An 18,471-nucleotide genomic window follows, 5' to 3' on the forward strand; every position below is an offset into this window, starting at 1 on the left:
GAAAGGAGACCATCTGTAGAGAGAAGGCTCTATGTAGAGAGGAGGCCCTGTGTAGGGAGGAGGCCCTCTGTGGAAAGGAGACCGCCTGAATGCAGAAGGCCCTCTGAAGAGAGGAGACCCGCTGTAGAGAGGAGGCCCTCTGAAGAAAGGAGGCCCTCTGTAGAGAAGGGGCCCTCTGCAGAGAGGAGGCCCTTTGCAGAGATGAGGTCCTTTGCAGAGATGAGGTCCTCTGGCTCTTTGAAGAGAGGAGGCCCTCTGTAAAGGAGGCATTCTGTAGGGGAGAGTGGGGCTATTTGTTACAGGGGTAAGTTGTTACAAAGCAAATATCTTTAAAAATGCTATTGATATCGCACCAATATTTACAATAGCAGAAAGGTTGCGAACGTTTTACATGTCACGCAGGCTCAGACCTGGTGGAACGCCAAGTCGCCCTGTAGGCGCACCGGGGTAAGTTGTGACAGCAAAAGTATTTTTTGCTAGTCAACACTTTGGATCGATCTTTGTCAAAGTTATTCGTGTAAGATTGTTGAATGCATGTTCACAAAATTAAGTGATCATTTCTTTTGTAAGATTATCAAGTGAAAAGCACTAGCCTCTTCGGGAAAACAAACATGTGAATTTAATCGTGTGAAAGTCGGCCGACGCAGGGCCGGGGCATGTTTAAAGATGACTGCACAAAGATATTTGTAGCGTGCACCATTTTACCTGGGCATAAATTTCGTACAGAAAATCAAAGTCCTGTCAGTATGGCAAGGCATTGTGCCCTCGGGTGTCGCAGTAAAGGCAAATAAGAAATTTAACCATATTTGATGAACCTTTTCACGCCTGTGGAGTTCAGTAATGCTTTATGCTTTATTGCCCCTGCCTTCCAATAAGAAGGAAAGCATGTTTAGTGTTACCCATAATGAAGGTTTACGATCGGCTCCGATAGGACGGTCAATGATCGTTATAATGATGAAGAAACTACGGAAAAGAAGTGTAACATGTAACCCCACACTGTGTATCAACTTGCCCCACAATTTTTCAACTTACCCCAAAAATCTTGCTTTGGTTTTCTGCCTTTCACGTAAAAGTAAATTGTCATAAAGAAGTGAAAGTTTGCATGTGCTTTCCAAATTGACTCAGCTAGCATGTGACCAAATTTGGCACAAGTCCATTGAATAGGTTGGCCGCTAAGTAGAGAAAACCAAAAAGTGTAACGCATAGCCCCACTCTCCCCTAGTTAAGAGGCCCTGTGAAAAGAGGAGGCCCGCAGTAGAGATCGGTGGTCCTCTGTAGAGAGGAGGCCCCATCTGTGTTTTGGCAAATGTTTTTGCAAATTTTTCGCGGCGCTTCGCGCCGCCGATTCATGTACATACGTACAGGTCAATACGAAATCGTGACTAATTACATAAACCAACCGTGTCAAATTGAATCAGAATTCATATGTGTACTGTGAAGGAACTCCGGCTTGTACTGTTATGCTAAAAGGGTGGTAAAATTTGTGTTTTGGAGCTGTGTTTTGACACATTCTTTTGCAAATTTTCTCGGCGCTTCGCGCCGCCGATTCATACACCAACCAATAAGAGAGATCGTAACATAACACCGACCGTGTCTTAAATTGAATCGGAATTCATATGTGTACTGTGAAGTAACTCCGGCTTGTACTAGCATGCTAAAAGGGTTGTAATATTTGTGTTTTAGAGCTGTGTTTTGACAACTTTTTTTGTAAAAAAATTTTGCGGCGCTTCGCGCCGCCGATTCATACACAGGTCAATAAGAGAGATCGTGACTGTATGCTACTAATGCATTAGGCTAAAAGTGAGGTAACTATATCTACTTCTGGGTTTTTAAGTCGGTCGATCTGACCCCCCCCCCCCAGTAAAAAATCCGTGGCGACGCTCCTGTATAGGTGGGTTTCACTAACTAAAACTACTGAGCCGAGTGACTTACGATAAAACTTCATCTTAGAAACGACGAAGATCAAATGTCATTTGATCTCGACATACTCGCTCCCTACCCCCCCCCCCCCCCCCCCGGTCGTCAGAATTCATTCATCAGACCTGGCATGTCGGCCGACTGGTGACCCCCCCCAAAACGAACCCCTAGATCCGCCCTTGTATATACCGTGGCCGCCAGTGCGCCGGAGCCCGGAACCTGTGCGTCCAATGTTTTTTGTTGTGCAATTAGAGTTATTGATTTAGATTTTCAAAAGGGCTTATCATTATTTGCTGTGTTTGTAAAGTTGTCATGACCGTTGTAAACTCGTTGTAAACATGACCGTTGTTTAGATGTGGCTATTAAGTGTTATTTGAACTTTGATCACACTGATTGACAAGTTGAAGTGACATAATTTGATTTGGTTTGGTAGGTAAGACAATATATCCCATCTTTTACCCACCATTGCTTCTTTACTTGAATTCAAAGGTTTCAAAGGTAAAGGCTTAAAGTTTTTTTCCAAAGTGATTTCAAAATTAATGTGGAGTTTGAACTGAATAGGCAATAGCAGATTTGTAGCTTAAACTGAGGCTAGCACCAATCCGAAGCTTTGACGCCTGACGACATATCAATATGTAACAATCACTGAAAGTGAACACCCCACATTAACATTAGTTTTGAGTTGAGGTAGCCAAATTGGTGGCCATGGCTTGCGAATACTGGTTTGGGCACCCACAACATCGAAAAATGCCTTACTTCGGAGATAGGGAATTTCAAACCTGCAGTTTTTGGATTCTAAGGGGCTAATGCATTGGAATGCCCCTTAGAATTTGTGATGTCAGCGGAGATCTAATGATTTTTAAATCTTAGACTTAAGCCATTGTTAACGCATGGTGGTATAGGTACGCGGCTTTGTGTGTAACGTCTGCTGCACTTCAAGGCTGCCAAATTATTTCTTCCAAATAAAGTCGCTAGAAACAGGAGAGATCCAAAAAGTAAAAAGTAAAAGTCTAATATCTTGAAAACCAGTGACTATTTTTAGGTGAAATTTTGTGGATATTTGTTTTCGCTTTTTCTGAACAGAACGACATCACTTTCATGCCAATTCATTAACTTTTTTGAAGGTGGGAAGGTATTTTCACTCCAAAAAGTGCCTTGTGCAGGAATGTGGTGACTTGTAGGGATAGGGGCTTGTGCAAGGATGCAGTGTCGTATAAGCCAAAGTTCAGCCAATCATTGTGCGGGCACTGCAGGGCGCAGGCTGTTTTGAACTAGGTACGCAATTAACGTGTTAATTCAACTAAATAACGGAAGCATCAAGCACAGTAAGCTTCGGCGGCGAGCACTAATCAGTACCCATGCAGCATCCACCTTAGATGGGATATAGTTTTTCTACATGAAACTGTTTTAAAATTGCTTTTGTTCAGATAAAATTATTTTCTCTTTTGATTATTTCAAGCTTAAAAATAAAACTAAAGTACTTATAACGTATGTTGATTTAAGTGGTCTATTTCCCTAACGGATGTTTTTGACCTGTCATAATTATGAGCTTAAGGCAGTCCGGTGCCAATATGCATGTCTTATTTTAAGCATCCTTGACCTAGTACCTATCTTCTGTGGCTATTGCTGCTGGGTACACGATCAAAGTAATGTTAGTTCATTTTTGTGTACACCTGTCCCAGCAAACATGCCCACATGGGTCCCATATGGGGTTAACATGGGCCAGATGGGCCCACGTGGGACATGGGCTACAGATGGGCTACCCATATGGGCCCCATATGGGATCAAGATGGGCCAAACGCATGTGGGCTGGAGATGGGCATCCCATGTGGGTCCCATATGGGGTGAACATGGGCCAGATGGGCCCACGTGGGACATGGGCTACAGATGGGCTACCCATATGGGTCCCATGTGGGCGCCGCGTGGGTCCCATATGGGGCCTACGTGGGCTGGCCCATATGGGTCCCACGTGTTACCCACTGCCATTCCCATGTGGGACCCATATGGAAGAGGTGGGGGGCCCATGTGGGCCCCATATGGGAACCATGTGGGCATGTTTGCTGGGGTATGAATTCGCTTTGCCTTTGTTTTTTCTCTTTTTTTTTGTTCAGATGGAAATATGTACTTCAGTTTTATCTGACTTATTGTAACAGTCCAATGGTGTCATTAACTCATTTTCTTTTTACATGCAATTTACATAGGTGGATACACAATTACACATTTGACATGAAGATCTTTATCCTTTTTGAATTATTATTATTGAATTTTTTACTATTACTTTTATCTCTTTTAGAACACAATGGATGCCAACCAGAAGTTTTGTTTGAAATGGAACAACTTCCAAACTAGTGTAACATCTGTGTTTGACAATCTGCGGCAAGATGGAGAACTGGTAGACATAACATTGTGCTGTGAAGGAAGGAAGATAAAGGCCCATAGAATGATGCTGTCTGCATGCAGTCCTTACTTCAGGGATCTGCTTAAGGTTGGTACTTGGTGGGGTACCTAATGGTGATGAAATGGTTAAGTTGACTTCATGTAATTAGGCATTGAATATACAACAGGCTGATCTTAGTGATCCTAAAGCTTTCGAGCGCTATATTAGCATTTTTTCTGGTGATGTGAATGCAATTACCTAGAATGATGTGCTCTCTCTGATTCTCACACATTAAACACATAGCTGCTATCTACTCAATCTATTACTGTTATGACCAGTAAGAACTAAGATGGCAAATAAATGACAGCAAAAACAAAACTTTCAAAATGACTGTCTTTGTGTCCACATTCACAGGAGAATCCATGTCAGCACCCTGTGTTCTTCCTGAAGGATGCCTCGTTTGTCGACCTGGTGGCTGTGGTGGAGTTTGTGTACAAGGGCGAGGTGAATGTGACACAGGGACAGCTGGCCAGCTTCCTCAAGACTGCCGAGATGCTGCAGGTTCGAGGACTAGCTGGAGATGATTATGTGCAACCAGCAACACCTTCATCACAAGTGCCCACGCAGCAGAAGCAGCACAAGGTAATTGGGAAACAGGTCATCAGGCGCCATGCACGCACATGGTGGTGGACTGTTCTTGAACAGGTTGTGTCTTCAGCTGTTCTTTGACTGTTGCTGTCTGCTGCAGCCACTGCGTGTCATAAATGACCCCATTTTCGCACACATTTAAGGTTTGATGCTGCTTTTTTCAATGCGATTTGATTTACTCCCTAACTAGGTGCCAAAGTAGTAGCAATTTATTTCACCCCACTATGGTTGGCAAAATGTGAATTCAGAAACCAGTTATCATGGAAAAAGTGTTTAGGGATTCTGTTAGCCAATCGGTAGTGCCCAGAGTTGCTGTCAGGTGTGTAGTCTGCGCGATGCGTGCATCGCTGATGTTTGTTCTGTTGCCTCTTCTCGGCTGCAGCCGCCTCGGTCGTCCGCCTCGGCGTCAGGTTCCGCGGCACCGAGTCCGTCGTCGGTCCGCGGGCCGGCGGCGGCGGCAGCTGCGGCCGAGCAGCCGTCCGTGAAGAGGCGGCGCGTCTCGGCCGACGGCTCGTCCGACTCGGGGCCGCTGTCGGCCGACTCGCAGCCGGCCGAGTTCGGCGTCAAGCTGGAGCAGCCGGACGGGGAGGAGCCGGACGCCGGCTTCGGGCCGCCGGCGCCGTCCGGAGGCGGCTACGACATGGCCGGCTACGAGGCCGCCGACGTGGCCGGCTTCCTCAGCTCCGTCGCCGATCAGGGTCAGTGCTGGTGGCGCGAAGTGCGGACCACGACCGGCGTACGATCTATGACCTGGATGTTACACTTATTGTTAACTGCCTATCCACTTATGTGGTCATCGTACACAGTTGGTTAGCTTTTCATTCCTCGTGGCTCCTTAGGCTGGACGTAATTTGCTTCTCGTTGCGTAGTAACCTTTCATATGCAAGGTGTTGTGAGCATCGTCTCTCTGTGTCTGACGTGCACGCGTGTGTTTCGCAGGCGGCGCCGGGGACGTGATACAACACTCGTCGGCAGGACCTTCGGACGAAGGAGCACAACAAGGTAGGCAGACTGCGGAAATAATTTCATTTTGGGTTTCGGGATGCTCGCTCATTCATCAGGTTGTTACTTTTGCGAGAAAGGGCTTTGCGGGACACGGGATGCTCTTTCGACGTGTTATATCAACCACGAAATTGGTGCCTTAGTAGTAAGTACAATTAGTACATTTTATCGACCGCTTCAAGGGATATCTTTATCAAGTATTTCTCCATTGATTTATTTATTCATTCATTTATTTGTACAGCTTTATACTTACTGTACTGGGAGATTGGAGCTGTGTTGGCACATTTGTGTGCCACATGAGGCTCGTGATCCGGAAACCTTTGTCTAAAAATACCAATTCGTGGCTTGGGAGAGCAATATATGGTTGGACTGTTGCTTTTACCGGATATGGCATAAAAAATGAGAAGTAACATATTTGAAATAAAGGTGAACTGATACCACCAAGAGTTAGGTCTCATCCGGACGATTTAGCAATATTAGCTGGGGCGATGCCGATGAATAAACTGCAAATCAATGTCAACTCTCCGTAATGCTGGCTGATGATTGAACATTATTATTTGGCTGTGTTCTGGCTGAAATTCCTGTCATTTGATAGCACATTGTGGAAGGACATTGGTATCGTCTTCTTTAGTTACAGCTTATTTGGAATGGGACTAATTATGCTCGGTTTTTGGCCTATTTATCTGTGCGTCCTCTCCACAGTCCGACACACTTCCTCGTGCGCTCCGATATACCACTCACCAACTGATTGCCCAGTATCTCCGCGTTGATTTAGCTCCTAGTGTGTCGAGACCAACGACACTGGTCAGTAGCCTGTAGGTTGCTGTCCAGTACAATTTCGAAGATGGCCAGTGCCATTTTGTCCAGATGGCTTGGCACGCTAAGCCAGTTAGTTGCCGTTGGAGACCGCCCACGGATGTTGCACGGTCAGGCGGCCACAGTCCTTTCTGTCAAAACCCCTGGAGTTTGTTACGGCTACACTGCCCCGGCCTGACGCGTTTCGCGCCGATGTGCCTTCATGGCATAAAATTGTTCTTGACAGCCTCGACAGATGCTTGATCACGGGAGGCTTTTCTGCTGCGTTGTTGATGTCGTTCTGTTGAACCTGTTCTGTGTAGTAATTCACCGTTGTGATCAGGCCGCGGGGAATCATGTACAGCTCTGATAGTGTTGGCCATTCATGCTTCACTTCAGACCATTACCATCAGCGAGTGACCCGACGTCCTGGAATATTAGTATGTAGTGCTGCTAAGCGTTGATACGTGATGTTTATGGAAGTTTGCTGAGTAAAATATTTCAATAGGAGCCTTGTTGTCGTACAACAAAACTTGCCGGCAGCCTGGGATGAATCAGTTTTTCCTTTCCTCGGCGAGATCTGGCCGTTTGATTTTCTGAGCTCTTATCAGTTTCGGTTTTCAGCGCGATTAGGCGATCGGTTACTTGGTTAACAGCTTGCGAATAAGCGCCTTGCTCTTGCTGTAACTAGGAAAGTTTGCCAGAGCTTCTTCCTTGTGGTAACCAGCCATCCATGCTTGGATGCCACAGACCGACACTATCATCCCAGCAATAGCATCCAGTACCGTTTCAGCGATTATCAAACCAGCCGTCTGTCGTTGCGTCACTAAAGATTACTCGCTCGTTTGCCATTGTTGACACTAGGGCAGTGCCCCGATGTCACTTCTAAGAGCTGACCTCTGTGCTTGCTACGCAGTCGAAATCGGCCGTTCCGTTAGGTGTTTGTGATACCTGTGATTTGAAAAGGTTTGATAAGTGTTGCTCTCAGCGTTCAATATCCCCGTCCTCCGTCTTTTTTCTGCTTTTCTATTACGTCAGTTAAGTTCCCCGAGGACCTCTCCAAGTCAGCTGCTGAGCTACATTGCGGCGAAGGGCTAGCTTAGCTTCGCGCACGCCTAAGAACGGGAAAGGGGTGATCAATACACAGCCACTAAATCAACAGCAGGTCCAGGATTTGAGCGGACCGTGGCCTGCTCAATGCTCATGTAAAGTGTGAATTTTGTATGCGTTCTGCTCTACACGTAGGCAGTTGATCGCTTTAAAGATGTTGCTGTGCCGATGCCGAATGGATGGGCTCATGCTTATATGATCAAATCAGTCGACGGTCAGTTTCCAGTGTCCAAAATATATTCATCTTTGACAGGTAAAAGCCACTAAATGCTATTAAGTGTAGCAGCTCGTCGTGACGATGTAGCCGGCCGACGCGATGGTTGAGACTCGGGTTTGACTGAAGGGTAGTGCAGGTTTCCCTGTGCTGAGGGGTAGGGTTAGAGGAAGAGGAGGAGTCCTGTAGCTGGGGCCTTGGGCGCCATCGTGTGCTGAAGAGAGTACAAATAGAAAATGACTCGTATTACTCGTTTGGAATATTGATTATTTTACTTGCAATTGTCGAAAAGTATGAGCTAAAAATGCGCCCGGATGTTTGATCCTGTTTTAAATGTCGTGGCAAAAACGATAACGCTATGTGCCGACGTTCTTTTGATGAGTATCTGCAAGAATCGTAAGGCCAGAGCGTAAGAACGCTGGCCACGGCCCGGGTTACCCAGATATTGAGTGCATTGCAAGCATTCTTTGTGGACGCTGTATCGTCAGGGAGGCAGCAGCATACTCTGTACATATTCTCAACGAATGAAAAATATCATTATTTAATTTTCCGTCGTCAATTTTAATCAAAAGGGTCTCGAGAGGATCCACAAACCTACTAGCACGAATCATTCATGACGCCTCATACTGAAACACTTGTATGCCTTATCTGGCCGTCTCTCCCTGTGCTTTCACTTCATGGTGAAGTGGGTTCATCGCTAAATTAATTATGTTGGTTATCTTGCATTGTCTTGGAAGTTGTAACGTCATAATACATAACATTGGGAGCTCATGGATAATGATAAATATCGCGAGATGAAAACTCGCTGTGGCAACCGTGGCGGTTGTCCGGTTACAAAGTGCTATAAACTGGTGTTGAGACATCACGCCATGCAGACGGAATCAGCGCTGCGACTCTGTGGCCTGGCCTCTCTGTCGGCGTTCGCTGCCGATCTCGGGGCTGAGCTGCGGCGTTCAGGCCCGGCTCGGCGCCGCCGTCGCCGCCGCTGACGCAGCGCCCCCGGCCCGTGTGTCTGTCGGCAGGCGGCGGCGGCGGCGACGACCGGCGCTGGAGCTGCCCGGTCTGTGGCAGACGCTACCTGCACAGTATCTCGCTGAGCCAGCACATGTCGGTGCACCGCGGCGACACCACCTGTCCCATCTGCGCCAGGGTGTTCTCGCGCGTGGCCAAGCTGAACGACCACCTGGAGCGTGTGCACGGTGTGGCGCGGCGCGGCCGGCGCTCGCGGCCCGGCGCGGTGCCGTCCTCTCCGTGCGCGGCCGGGCCGGCGCCGTGACGGGCCCCTCCCGTGCTGTTTCAGCGGCCGAGCACGTCTGCCACCTGTGCGACAAGCGGTACACCAACCGCTGGTGCTATCGCATGCACATGGACATGCACGCGGGCAACACGCGCTGTCCGCACTGCGCCATGGTGTTCCGGCGCCGCAGCCACCTCAATGTGCACCTGCGAGTGGACCACGGCACCGAGCCGGCGCCGGACCGGCGGCGCCGTCCGCCGCGCCTACCGGCCGATAGCTGAGCCGCCGTCGCCGCCGCGCTGACCGCAGCCCACCTGTCTGTCCACAGCGGCGGCGGCGGCCGGGGCGGCGCTGACGGGCAGCTGGCGATGCGCCCAGTGCAATCGCGTCTATAAACACCTGTTCTCGTACCAGTCGCACCTCAAGGTGCACCGCGGCGCCACCACGTGTCGGCTGTGCGGCCGCGTGTACGCGCGCGTCTCGCTGCTCAACGCTCACATGGAGACCAGTCACGGCATCCAGCGCAGGAGGTACCACGTGCAGCAGCCGCCGGCGGCCGGCGCGTGGCCCGCAGCTCCCGGCCGGCCCGACAAGGTCGACACCGCCGGGGTGACTGACTCTCGACCGTGATGCCACGGATGTGCCATATGGGTGGCATTATTGCGGTCGGATGATGCTCACGCTGTGCTGAGAGCGCCATCCTCTTGGTGTTGGATGGCAAACCTGGGGACCGGCCGCGGCTGGTCCGTATTCCCACTCTGGAGAATACGGACCATATGTCCGTAGTGCGGTCTGCCCGCTACCAACTGTCCCATCGTTGTACGAAATGCATGTTTCGCTGTCGACTGATTGGAATCAGTCAATGACATAATGTCGGTTCTTTAAGTTAATGCAAACACATATTGCATGTATTCATACTCCGAGTCCGCGTTGTGGGATGCTAAGTAATCGTGCCCATGAATGTGTTTTCTCATCCTCAATCCATCTATGCATGGATGTATGTTACAAATTAGTCAGAAAACTGTTCCCACAGTTAATTATAAGGGTAACCAGGATGGTTTAATGTATATTTGAATCTCACGACGTGAACAGGTGTTGTCATTTTTATAATAAAGAATACTTCCGATGCTCATTACGTTTGCAGCACTGGCCTTTGGGTTCATAACTCATGCATAATTAATCTCAAACATTAACCCTATTAGTGGCAGGGGGGGGGGGTTGTTTTTATCCACCCCTCAGGTTTTTCGGGAATATCTCCAAAACCGCTGAAGCTACGATGCTGAAATTTTCTGACTTTTCCTAAAACTAAATTGGGCACATTCCCTGAAAATTTCAAGTTCATAACTTTACCAGGGGCGGCTCCAGAGCACTGGGAATTGGGGGTCCTATTCGTGAAGCGAGTCATTTGGGCGAAGATCACGATGCTGCACCAGTTTTACGAACAGTGAATGAAAGGTATCATGTGATAACATATACAAAGTTATTGTGCATCCTCTTTTGACACGTTTTTGCTATAAAAGGCGGCAGGGGCGGATCCAAGGGGGGGGGGGGTCACATGGGTCATGGCCCCCCCCCCCTTGAGGCCCGGGGGCCCAAAGACCTGCCAGGGGCACCACCGGCCTATCAGGGGTATCACAGTCCTGACAGGGGCACCACAGGACCGCCAGGGGCACCACAGGCCTGGTGCCCCTGGGCCCTGACAGGACTGTAACGCCCCTGACAAGCCTGAAGTGTCCCCGGCAGGCACGTGGTGCCCCTGACAGGCCTGAGGCGCCCCTGCAAGGCCGGTGGTGCCCCTGGCAGGCCTGTGGTGTCCATGGCAGGCCTGTGGTGCCCTTGCTAGGCCTCTGGTGCCCCTGACAGGCTTGTAATGCCCCTGGAAGGACTGTGGTGCCCCTGGGCCCTGACAAGCCTGAGGTGCCCCTGACAGGCCAGTGGTGCCCTTGCAAGGCCTGTGGTGCCCCTGGCAGGCCTCTGGTGCCCCTGTCAGGCTTGCGGTGCCCTTGGAAGGACTGTGGTGTCCCTGGGCCCTGACAAGCCTGAGGTGCCCCTGACAGGCCCGTGGTGCCCTTGTTAGGCCTGTGGTGCCCCTGGCAGGCCTCTGGTGCCCTTGCTAGGCCGCTGGTGCCCCTGGCAGGCCTCTGGTGCCCCTGGCAGGCCTCTGGTGCCCTTGCGCCCGGAGAGGACTGGTGCTCCTGAAAAGTCTGAAGTGCCCCTCGGCAGGCCCGTTGTGCCCCTGACAGGCCCAAGGTGCCCCTGCGAGGCCGGTGGTGCCCCTGGCAGACCTCTGGTGCCCCTGGCAGGTCTGTGGTGCCCCTGGCAGGTCTGTGGCGCCCCTGGCAGACCTGTGTTGACTGGTGCCCCTGCTAGGTCGCTGGTGCCCCTCACAGACCTGTGGTGCCCCTGGGCCTTGACAAGCCTGAGATGCCAGGCTATGACAGGCTCGTGGTGCCCCTGATAGACCAGTGGTGCCCTTGCTAGGCCTGTAGTGCCCCTGGCAGGCCTCTGGTGCCCCTGCTACCCCTGCGCCCGGAGAGGACTATGGTGCCCCTGAAAAGCCTGAAGTGCCTCTCGACAAGCCCGTGGTGCCCCTGGGCCCTGACAGGCCCATGTTACCCCTGCGAGGTCGGTGGTGCTCCTGGCAGGCCTCTGGTGCCCCTGGCAGGTCTGTGGTGCCCCTGGCAGGCCTGTGTTGACTGGTGCCCCTGCTAGGCCGCTGTCGCCCCTCACAGGCCTGCGGTGCCCCTGGAAGGACTGTGGTGCCCCTGCCCCTAGGGGTGCTCATGGGCCCAACAGGCCCGTTGTGCCCCTGACAGGCCTGTCGTGTATACTTGCTAGACCTGTGGTGCCCCTGGTGGGCCTGTGGCGCCCCTACAAGGCCGTAGGTGCCCCTGACAGGTTTGTGGTGTCCCTGGAAGGTTTTTGGTGCCCCTGACAAGCCTGAAGTGTCAAGGACAGACCCTTTAGACGCCAGGGTCAAGTTTGTCGGACTGACAACGATTTGCTTACCTGATAACGTTCCTGGTAAGTACTCGCTACTCAGCGTCCACAACATATATACACATAGCACATTCATATATACTTGCTTACAATTGGTAAATGTGGTTGTGGCTAAGAGCTAAGATACTGACTAAAAATAAAAAAAATAAAAAAAACTGAAAATGGGGGCACCACCAAAATGAAGTGGACGAAATCCGTTGAGTTTTTAATTTTGGGTATAGGTAGGGGCACCACTTCGATTCATGACCCTCCCCTTGGAGTTTTCCTGGATCCGCCCCTGATAGGCGGATCCAGGCGTCCAAAAAGGGGGTTATTTTTTACCTCCCAACATAGGTGCCCTGACACCGCCTATGCATGACCAATACAATTTTAGTCGTTCTCTCATAAGAAAATTGTAACATAACAAGACCATTGCCACCCTTTTTAGAAACAGTACCAACAAAAACCTTATTTACTATACTTTTTGTGTACCCCCAATCTCAATGATCTGTATCCGCCTACTTTTGCCAAATTGTCAGGGAACTCAGATTTGTTTTTCAATAGAAAAACACAATTCTAAAGAATAGTGTTTTAACTATTGACAACAAACCTTCGGTTATGATTTTTGAAAATGCATATTTTTAGGATCCATGTGAATTCCTGGTTCATTCTCTATCGATCGGCAAAAGTTGCGTTAAGATTGGTTCAGAAACCTGGCCGTGATAAAGAGTCTAAAATGTATCTGCAATTTGCCCGTTTTTACCCCCCTCTACCCCCCTATTGACATTTTTAATTTTATTTTTTTAGAAATGTAGATCTCGTTGAGCCAAATCGAATGCCGTTTGAATTTTGAAAATCGGCCGGTTAGATCTCGAGATATCAAGGGGGGGGGTCGTAAACAGCCCCCCCCCCCTGCCAATAATATGGGGTAGCCAGGAGCCTGCCACTAATAGGGTTAATCATCGCTTCGTTAGCGTACGTTTGCTAGGTCAGTCAACTGGTTCTGAGGTTGAATACTTATGATTTGAGGTATTTGAACGTTGTGCTGAGCATTGTGAATAAGATTATTAGAAGGTTGAATACTTACCTATTACTTCACGTTCGGTGTGGGTTTTCATTACCCAGTAGCATTGCGAATTTAAGAGTATTGAGAAGACGAAGCCAATTCATTCCCAAGGACAAATACAGATTTCAGAGTATCAAATATCCAGTCAGCATCACTTCGGTATTGGTGTATGCAGACAAATGTTTCCGATTGACAATTCTGGTACTCTCGGGAAGTCGGTAAATGATGAGAACCCCACGGGATTAGTGACGTAAGTGCCACTGCCAGCTCGAGATCTACCAGTGCGTCCAGGCCACTGCCAGCTCGAGATCTACCAGTGCGTCCAGTACAGTGCCAAGACGATCACAGCAGACCCTAAACCGGCGTGGAACGGTTCTGTGGTCGGGACAGACTCTCAGGCCGTAAAGCACCGGGAACGGGATAATACCGCGTCTTCTCGTGGCTTTCAAAGCAGAAGCAAGCAGCTTGATGACGTTGTTGGGCAAGAACGACAAGGACTGCGTGCAGCTGCGACATAGCGCCACAACGTTTGCACTTGTGCTGTTTAAGTGCGTGAATAGGATTGCTCAACTCAGTCGTTTGCCACCTGTGACCTGGTTGGAATGTTTTTGCAGCCTTACCTGGTGAAAATGTCGTGCCATTTAGGTACCTACTCACCTGTGGTAACTTCGTTTAACTTTCGGATACAATAAGCGCCGATGAACCCCATTGACGCGGTTAATAGGTGTGTCGAATGGAAACAATTCGACGTAGTTCAGATCACGGTGCGGTACTGTCAATTTTGAGCTTTTGCCATCTGAATGCTAAACGGCCCCGAGTCAAATCTGAGGACTTCCTACCGGACGCCATGTGTGGATCGCTCATGAATGTAATTGTAAATGCATACATAATACATACATTCTTGCATGCAAAGAACATTGAAATTTGATAGAGCAATCGAATGCACTTTTCCATGGCGCTTTAGCTCTATTATTCGGGGTTATGCGGCGACTTGTAAAAATGACAAAATAGGCGAAAGTTAATTACCCTCGCCCCGTTGGGGGGGGGCCATTTTGGCCCACCCCCTGTGGTTTTTCCTAAATAGCAAGAAAACGGCGGCGCGCAGCGCCGCCAAATTTTCAGTACCTTCCCGGGCATCAATTTGACACCTTCACACCAAATTTAAAAACTTAGGTCACCTTAGGTCAGGAGTAATTGAGGTCAAACTGAGTTCGAGCAAAAATGAGCAAAAAACATGCAATCTTGAAACGCTCACCAAATCTACAGTTATCAAGCAATTTCAAAGTTCTTTATATGGTCTGGTAGACAAAAAGCGGCGCTACAAAACTGCTATCTCGGATTTTCAAAATTTTGGGTTTTTGACCCTCAAAAATTCAAAAAATTGATTTTTTTAGAAAAACTAAAAAAAAAATAAAAAAAAAATCCGAATTTCGAAAAACCGGAATATATGTGATAGTCCCTGCGCTCTTCTATGTACATACCAAATTTCAGATCGATATCTCGTTTGTTGGCCAAGTTATAGCGAAAAAAACTGTTCAAAAATGATGACGTCAAATTTTCAAACTGAATTTTTAGCGATTCTAGACCACGTACGGCAAAACAAAGACCACCATTGAACTCCCCGTGACAAGCTGCATCGATTCGATACCCATTTTATGCAAAAATATCAACTTTGAAATTTGACCTAATTTGACCTGACCTTGACCTGACCTTGACCAAAACGTGACCTAAGCTGGCCCCAAAGGCTGCCTGACCCACATAATCGCATTTGTCATGTAAAATGGACCATAAAACATGTATCACACGACACTTTCATATTGTGACCCCCCAGTGACCTGACCTCTGTGACCTGACCTGGTATCAGTGACCTCAAATAGCAAAATATGTGTTTGAAGAACATTCCCCCATCGATGATTTTCAATGAAATGCATTTTACTCGATTTTACAACGCATTTCTTGAAATGCCTGTAAACGGTGAAAATTGGACCTTTGACCTGACCTGTGACGTCATCAGTTTGACCTAGGTCAATAAAATTGGGTCACAAGGTAGTTCCCTGATAGGGCTATCCAACACCGTTTGCCGCTTGTCGCTAGGTTGCGTGGTTCTCGAGATCTTAGGGGGGGGGGCCAAAATGCCCCCCCCCCCACGTGGCGCGTTGCTCGGCAGAGCCCAACGGGGCGCGGGTTAACCTTCGATGAGCTCTGGTGACCTTGCCTTTGACATGACTAAAAACAAAACAAAGAACAACACTACTAAACTAAACTAAACTAAACACTACTAAACTAAAGTGCATACTCCTTCTTCCTCTTCGTGATTTGTGATGCTTTTCCGAACGCCGAATACCGCATGTCGCTAAGCGGCCCATAAGTCGAATAGGACGGGGGATGTTCAGACACCCCCATCCCAGCAGGCCGTGGGAATCCAGGGCCCAATCTTACCAATGCCGTAAGTAGGATTTGGCAGCACTGGTCGGAGTTAACGGCACTGATATCAAAGACATCCTTTTTATTTACATTCAGCTAATATTGTCCAATGATTTTGATAGCGTGAATGATTACGAGTGTTGCCTGAACGAATGAATAAGTGAATGTGGAATGGTTCTGAATGTGACCAAATGCCGTGAATGCGCATTCACGGCATTTGGTAAGATTGGGCCCAGGAGCCCCAGTGGGCCGCGAGTGAATTGGTGGGTCATTTTCGCACTGAAGATGTAAAACGCTGCGATACGCTCGCGAGACGCGATAAAGCCATCGCTTCCATATCTTTACCGATGTGACCGTCAAGTTTGCATTAATGTCATGGCGATTGAGACTTATTGGTACGAATGACCGAATTTGATGTAAACATGCATGTTTAAAAATTGCACATTTCCAGCCGCCATCCATTCACAATTTCCATGCTATCTCTGCTATCTGCAACGAATGAATAAGCATATGAATCCGAGTGCTGGTTCACTGGAGAAGCCACTGGGGGCGGATGTGTTGGGCAGCCGAGTGGGGCGGCGACACGACCTCTGTCTCGGCCTGGCGGTGGCGACCAGCGCTTCTCGCGACTTCTGTGTCGGTGCGGCCAGTGCGAGGGTGTGCGACGGTCCGCTGACGGCCGGTGACGCGGCGGCCGGTCCGTGTTTCAGGCGGCGCCCTGTTCCCCTGCCGGCTGTGCTCGCAGCAGCTGCGCTCGGCCGCCTCGCTGTCGCAGCACATGGCGCAGCACGCCGGCCGCACGCAGTGTCCCGACTGCGGCCGGGTGCTCAGCAGCAAGCAGCGGCTCATCACCCACCGCGCGGCCGTGCACGGAGCGGCCGCCGCGGCCCGCCGCCGCCGGCCGGCCGACGTGGCGCCGCTGCCCGCTGGGCTCTCACCAGCACCATCAGCCGGGCTCTCACCAGCACCATCAGCCGGGCTCTCACCAGCACCATCAGCCGGGCTCTCACCAGCACCATCAGCCGGGCTCTCACCAGCACCATCAGCCGGGCTCTCACCAGCAACCTCAGCTGGGTTCTCCCCAGCGCCGCCGCCGACTGGGGCCGCCCCAGCGCTGCCCCAGTCGCCAGTATCCACCTGGGGCTTCAGCTCCGACTGATGGTCCGGACTAGTAAAGTAATATCGGTCCGGACTGCCTCCTCTTGACGGGGCCTGCCCCCCAATGGCCCGGTGGTTCTGTCAGATCTAAGACCCCCTAGGGATGGAGTGGCGCCAACATCTTACATGATGTTGGGTACCCCGATGCCCAGAAGTGCCGCGAGGGCCAAGGCCAATTCCTGCCCCAGTACCGCTGGCAGCTGGCAGAGGATACTGCACGTGACGGGCGGTGTTTGGAGGCTTATGATCGTGGAACCTGTATATGTCATGCATTGTTGTATGTATTTACAACAACAGTGTTGCAACAGCAACAGTGTATTTACAGTGTTGGGTGGATGTAGACAACATGCGAAATTTATGTTCACTGTGTTGAAGAATGATCAATGTTTTTGATATGCTACTGCCATTTTCATCAAATGCTTTCAAATTTATGGGAGTCGCTGTTGTAGCTTTTTATAATTGAAACTACTGGGAAGGGCATAGCTGTTTTAGGCGGACGTTTTTAGTGATGCATTATTCGCAAATCTCATTAGGTACCGTAAGCATGGTTTATCCAAGAGTTGATTGCTGGACCCATGCGCTTGGTAGCCCGACATGGGGGAGTGTACATGGTATCCACGGCGTTTTTCTCAGGTAGTCATTTGTTTGTAATCCCAATGCAGGCACCTCGGCAGGAATTAACGGTCAGTAGGAAGGCACCGTACCATTTGGGCGTGCTTTTTTCATACGCTGGCAACAGTTCACTTCCATTTGTTGTAGCGTCATCAAGCGCGGTGCATGGCACAGTGTGGAATTCGATGCCTGCACTAGATCATCATGCCGCTATCATATGTGAGAACATTGGCTGATAACACTGCATATACCTCGGAAGGCTTGCCACTGTTTTTTTTTAAGTTTAGGATAGCGCTCCATGCAGTTTGCTTTGCTGCGTTCTTTTTTGCACATTTGAACAGCTTGCACGGGCTGTCCGTGCGGCTCTACGCCCATTTGTAGGTACTTATTCTATACTGTTCTTTGTAAGTTGTATGCTTAATACATATTTCCTCGTTTTATTGCAAAACGGATTATTGTTTTATGAGGAAGCTGACTATGACTATGATTTTGGGACGATCGACCTATGACTCGAGGCCGCGCTTGAGTGGGCACCTCAGGCACTTCAGCTGTGGTTACGGGGTGTATTTAGCCACATCTGATTTGATTGAAAGCTTGAAAAGTAAGAAAGATACAAGCGAAGCGGTTGAAAGAAGAAGAAAAGAAACGAGCAGTTGTATAGGTAAGCGGTAAAAAAAAAAAACTGGTAGCTTTCAACAATTGCCTTAAAGGTAGTGTGCCACCTTTGAAAGATTTCCCGTTTTATTTTTCCTAGGATAAGAAGCTTCTGTTTTTACCTAATATCGCAAAAAAAAAATCAAAAATGGGCCTGGAATAGTGCCTTTTTCGCCTAAAAGTTTATCGGTTTTTAGATATGTATAACAACTGTAGTGGGCTCACCTGCAAACAGGCGTCGGGCAACAATCGCGAATGCGGCGCACTTGTGACAATAA

The 18,471-nt window shown here is 49.3% G+C and overlaps 1 protein-coding gene across 12 annotated transcripts; it reads left to right on the forward strand.

The window, feature by feature from the left end:
- The first annotated feature begins 2,104 nt into the window (after positions 1-2,104).
- On the forward strand, positions 2,105-18,160 carry LOC122393010 (broad-complex core protein isoforms 1/2/3/4/5-like). Of its 12 annotated transcripts, none has more exons than XM_043388491.1 (6): positions 2,105-2,138; positions 4,211-4,402; positions 4,709-4,936; positions 5,325-5,640; positions 5,882-5,944; positions 16,480-18,160. In XM_043388491.1, exons 2-6 carry the CDS (start codon positions 4,217-4,219, stop codon positions 16,926-16,928), a joined length of 1,242 nt encoding a protein of 413 aa, XP_043244426.1. In that variant the 5' UTR covers positions 2,105-2,138; positions 4,211-4,216; the 3' UTR covers positions 16,929-18,160. The 12 variants fall into 12 exon arrangements, with proteins under 12 accessions (XP_043244426.1, XP_043244430.1, XP_043244434.1 ...); XM_043388495.1 differs by lacking the exon at positions 16,480-18,160 and adding an exon at positions 9,629-10,427; XM_043388499.1 differs by lacking the exon at positions 16,480-18,160 and adding an exon at positions 9,086-10,427 and having other exon boundaries at positions 2,114-2,138.
- Positions 18,161-18,471: the final 311 nt, after the last annotated feature.

This window comes from Amphibalanus amphitrite, unplaced genomic scaffold, assembly GCF_019059575.1.
Source record: "Amphibalanus amphitrite isolate SeventyFive unplaced genomic scaffold, NRLGWU_Aamphi_draft 000511F_arrow, whole genome shotgun sequence".
NCBI classification, from domain to species: domain Eukaryota; kingdom Metazoa; phylum Arthropoda; class Thecostraca; order Balanomorpha; family Balanidae; genus Amphibalanus; species Amphibalanus amphitrite.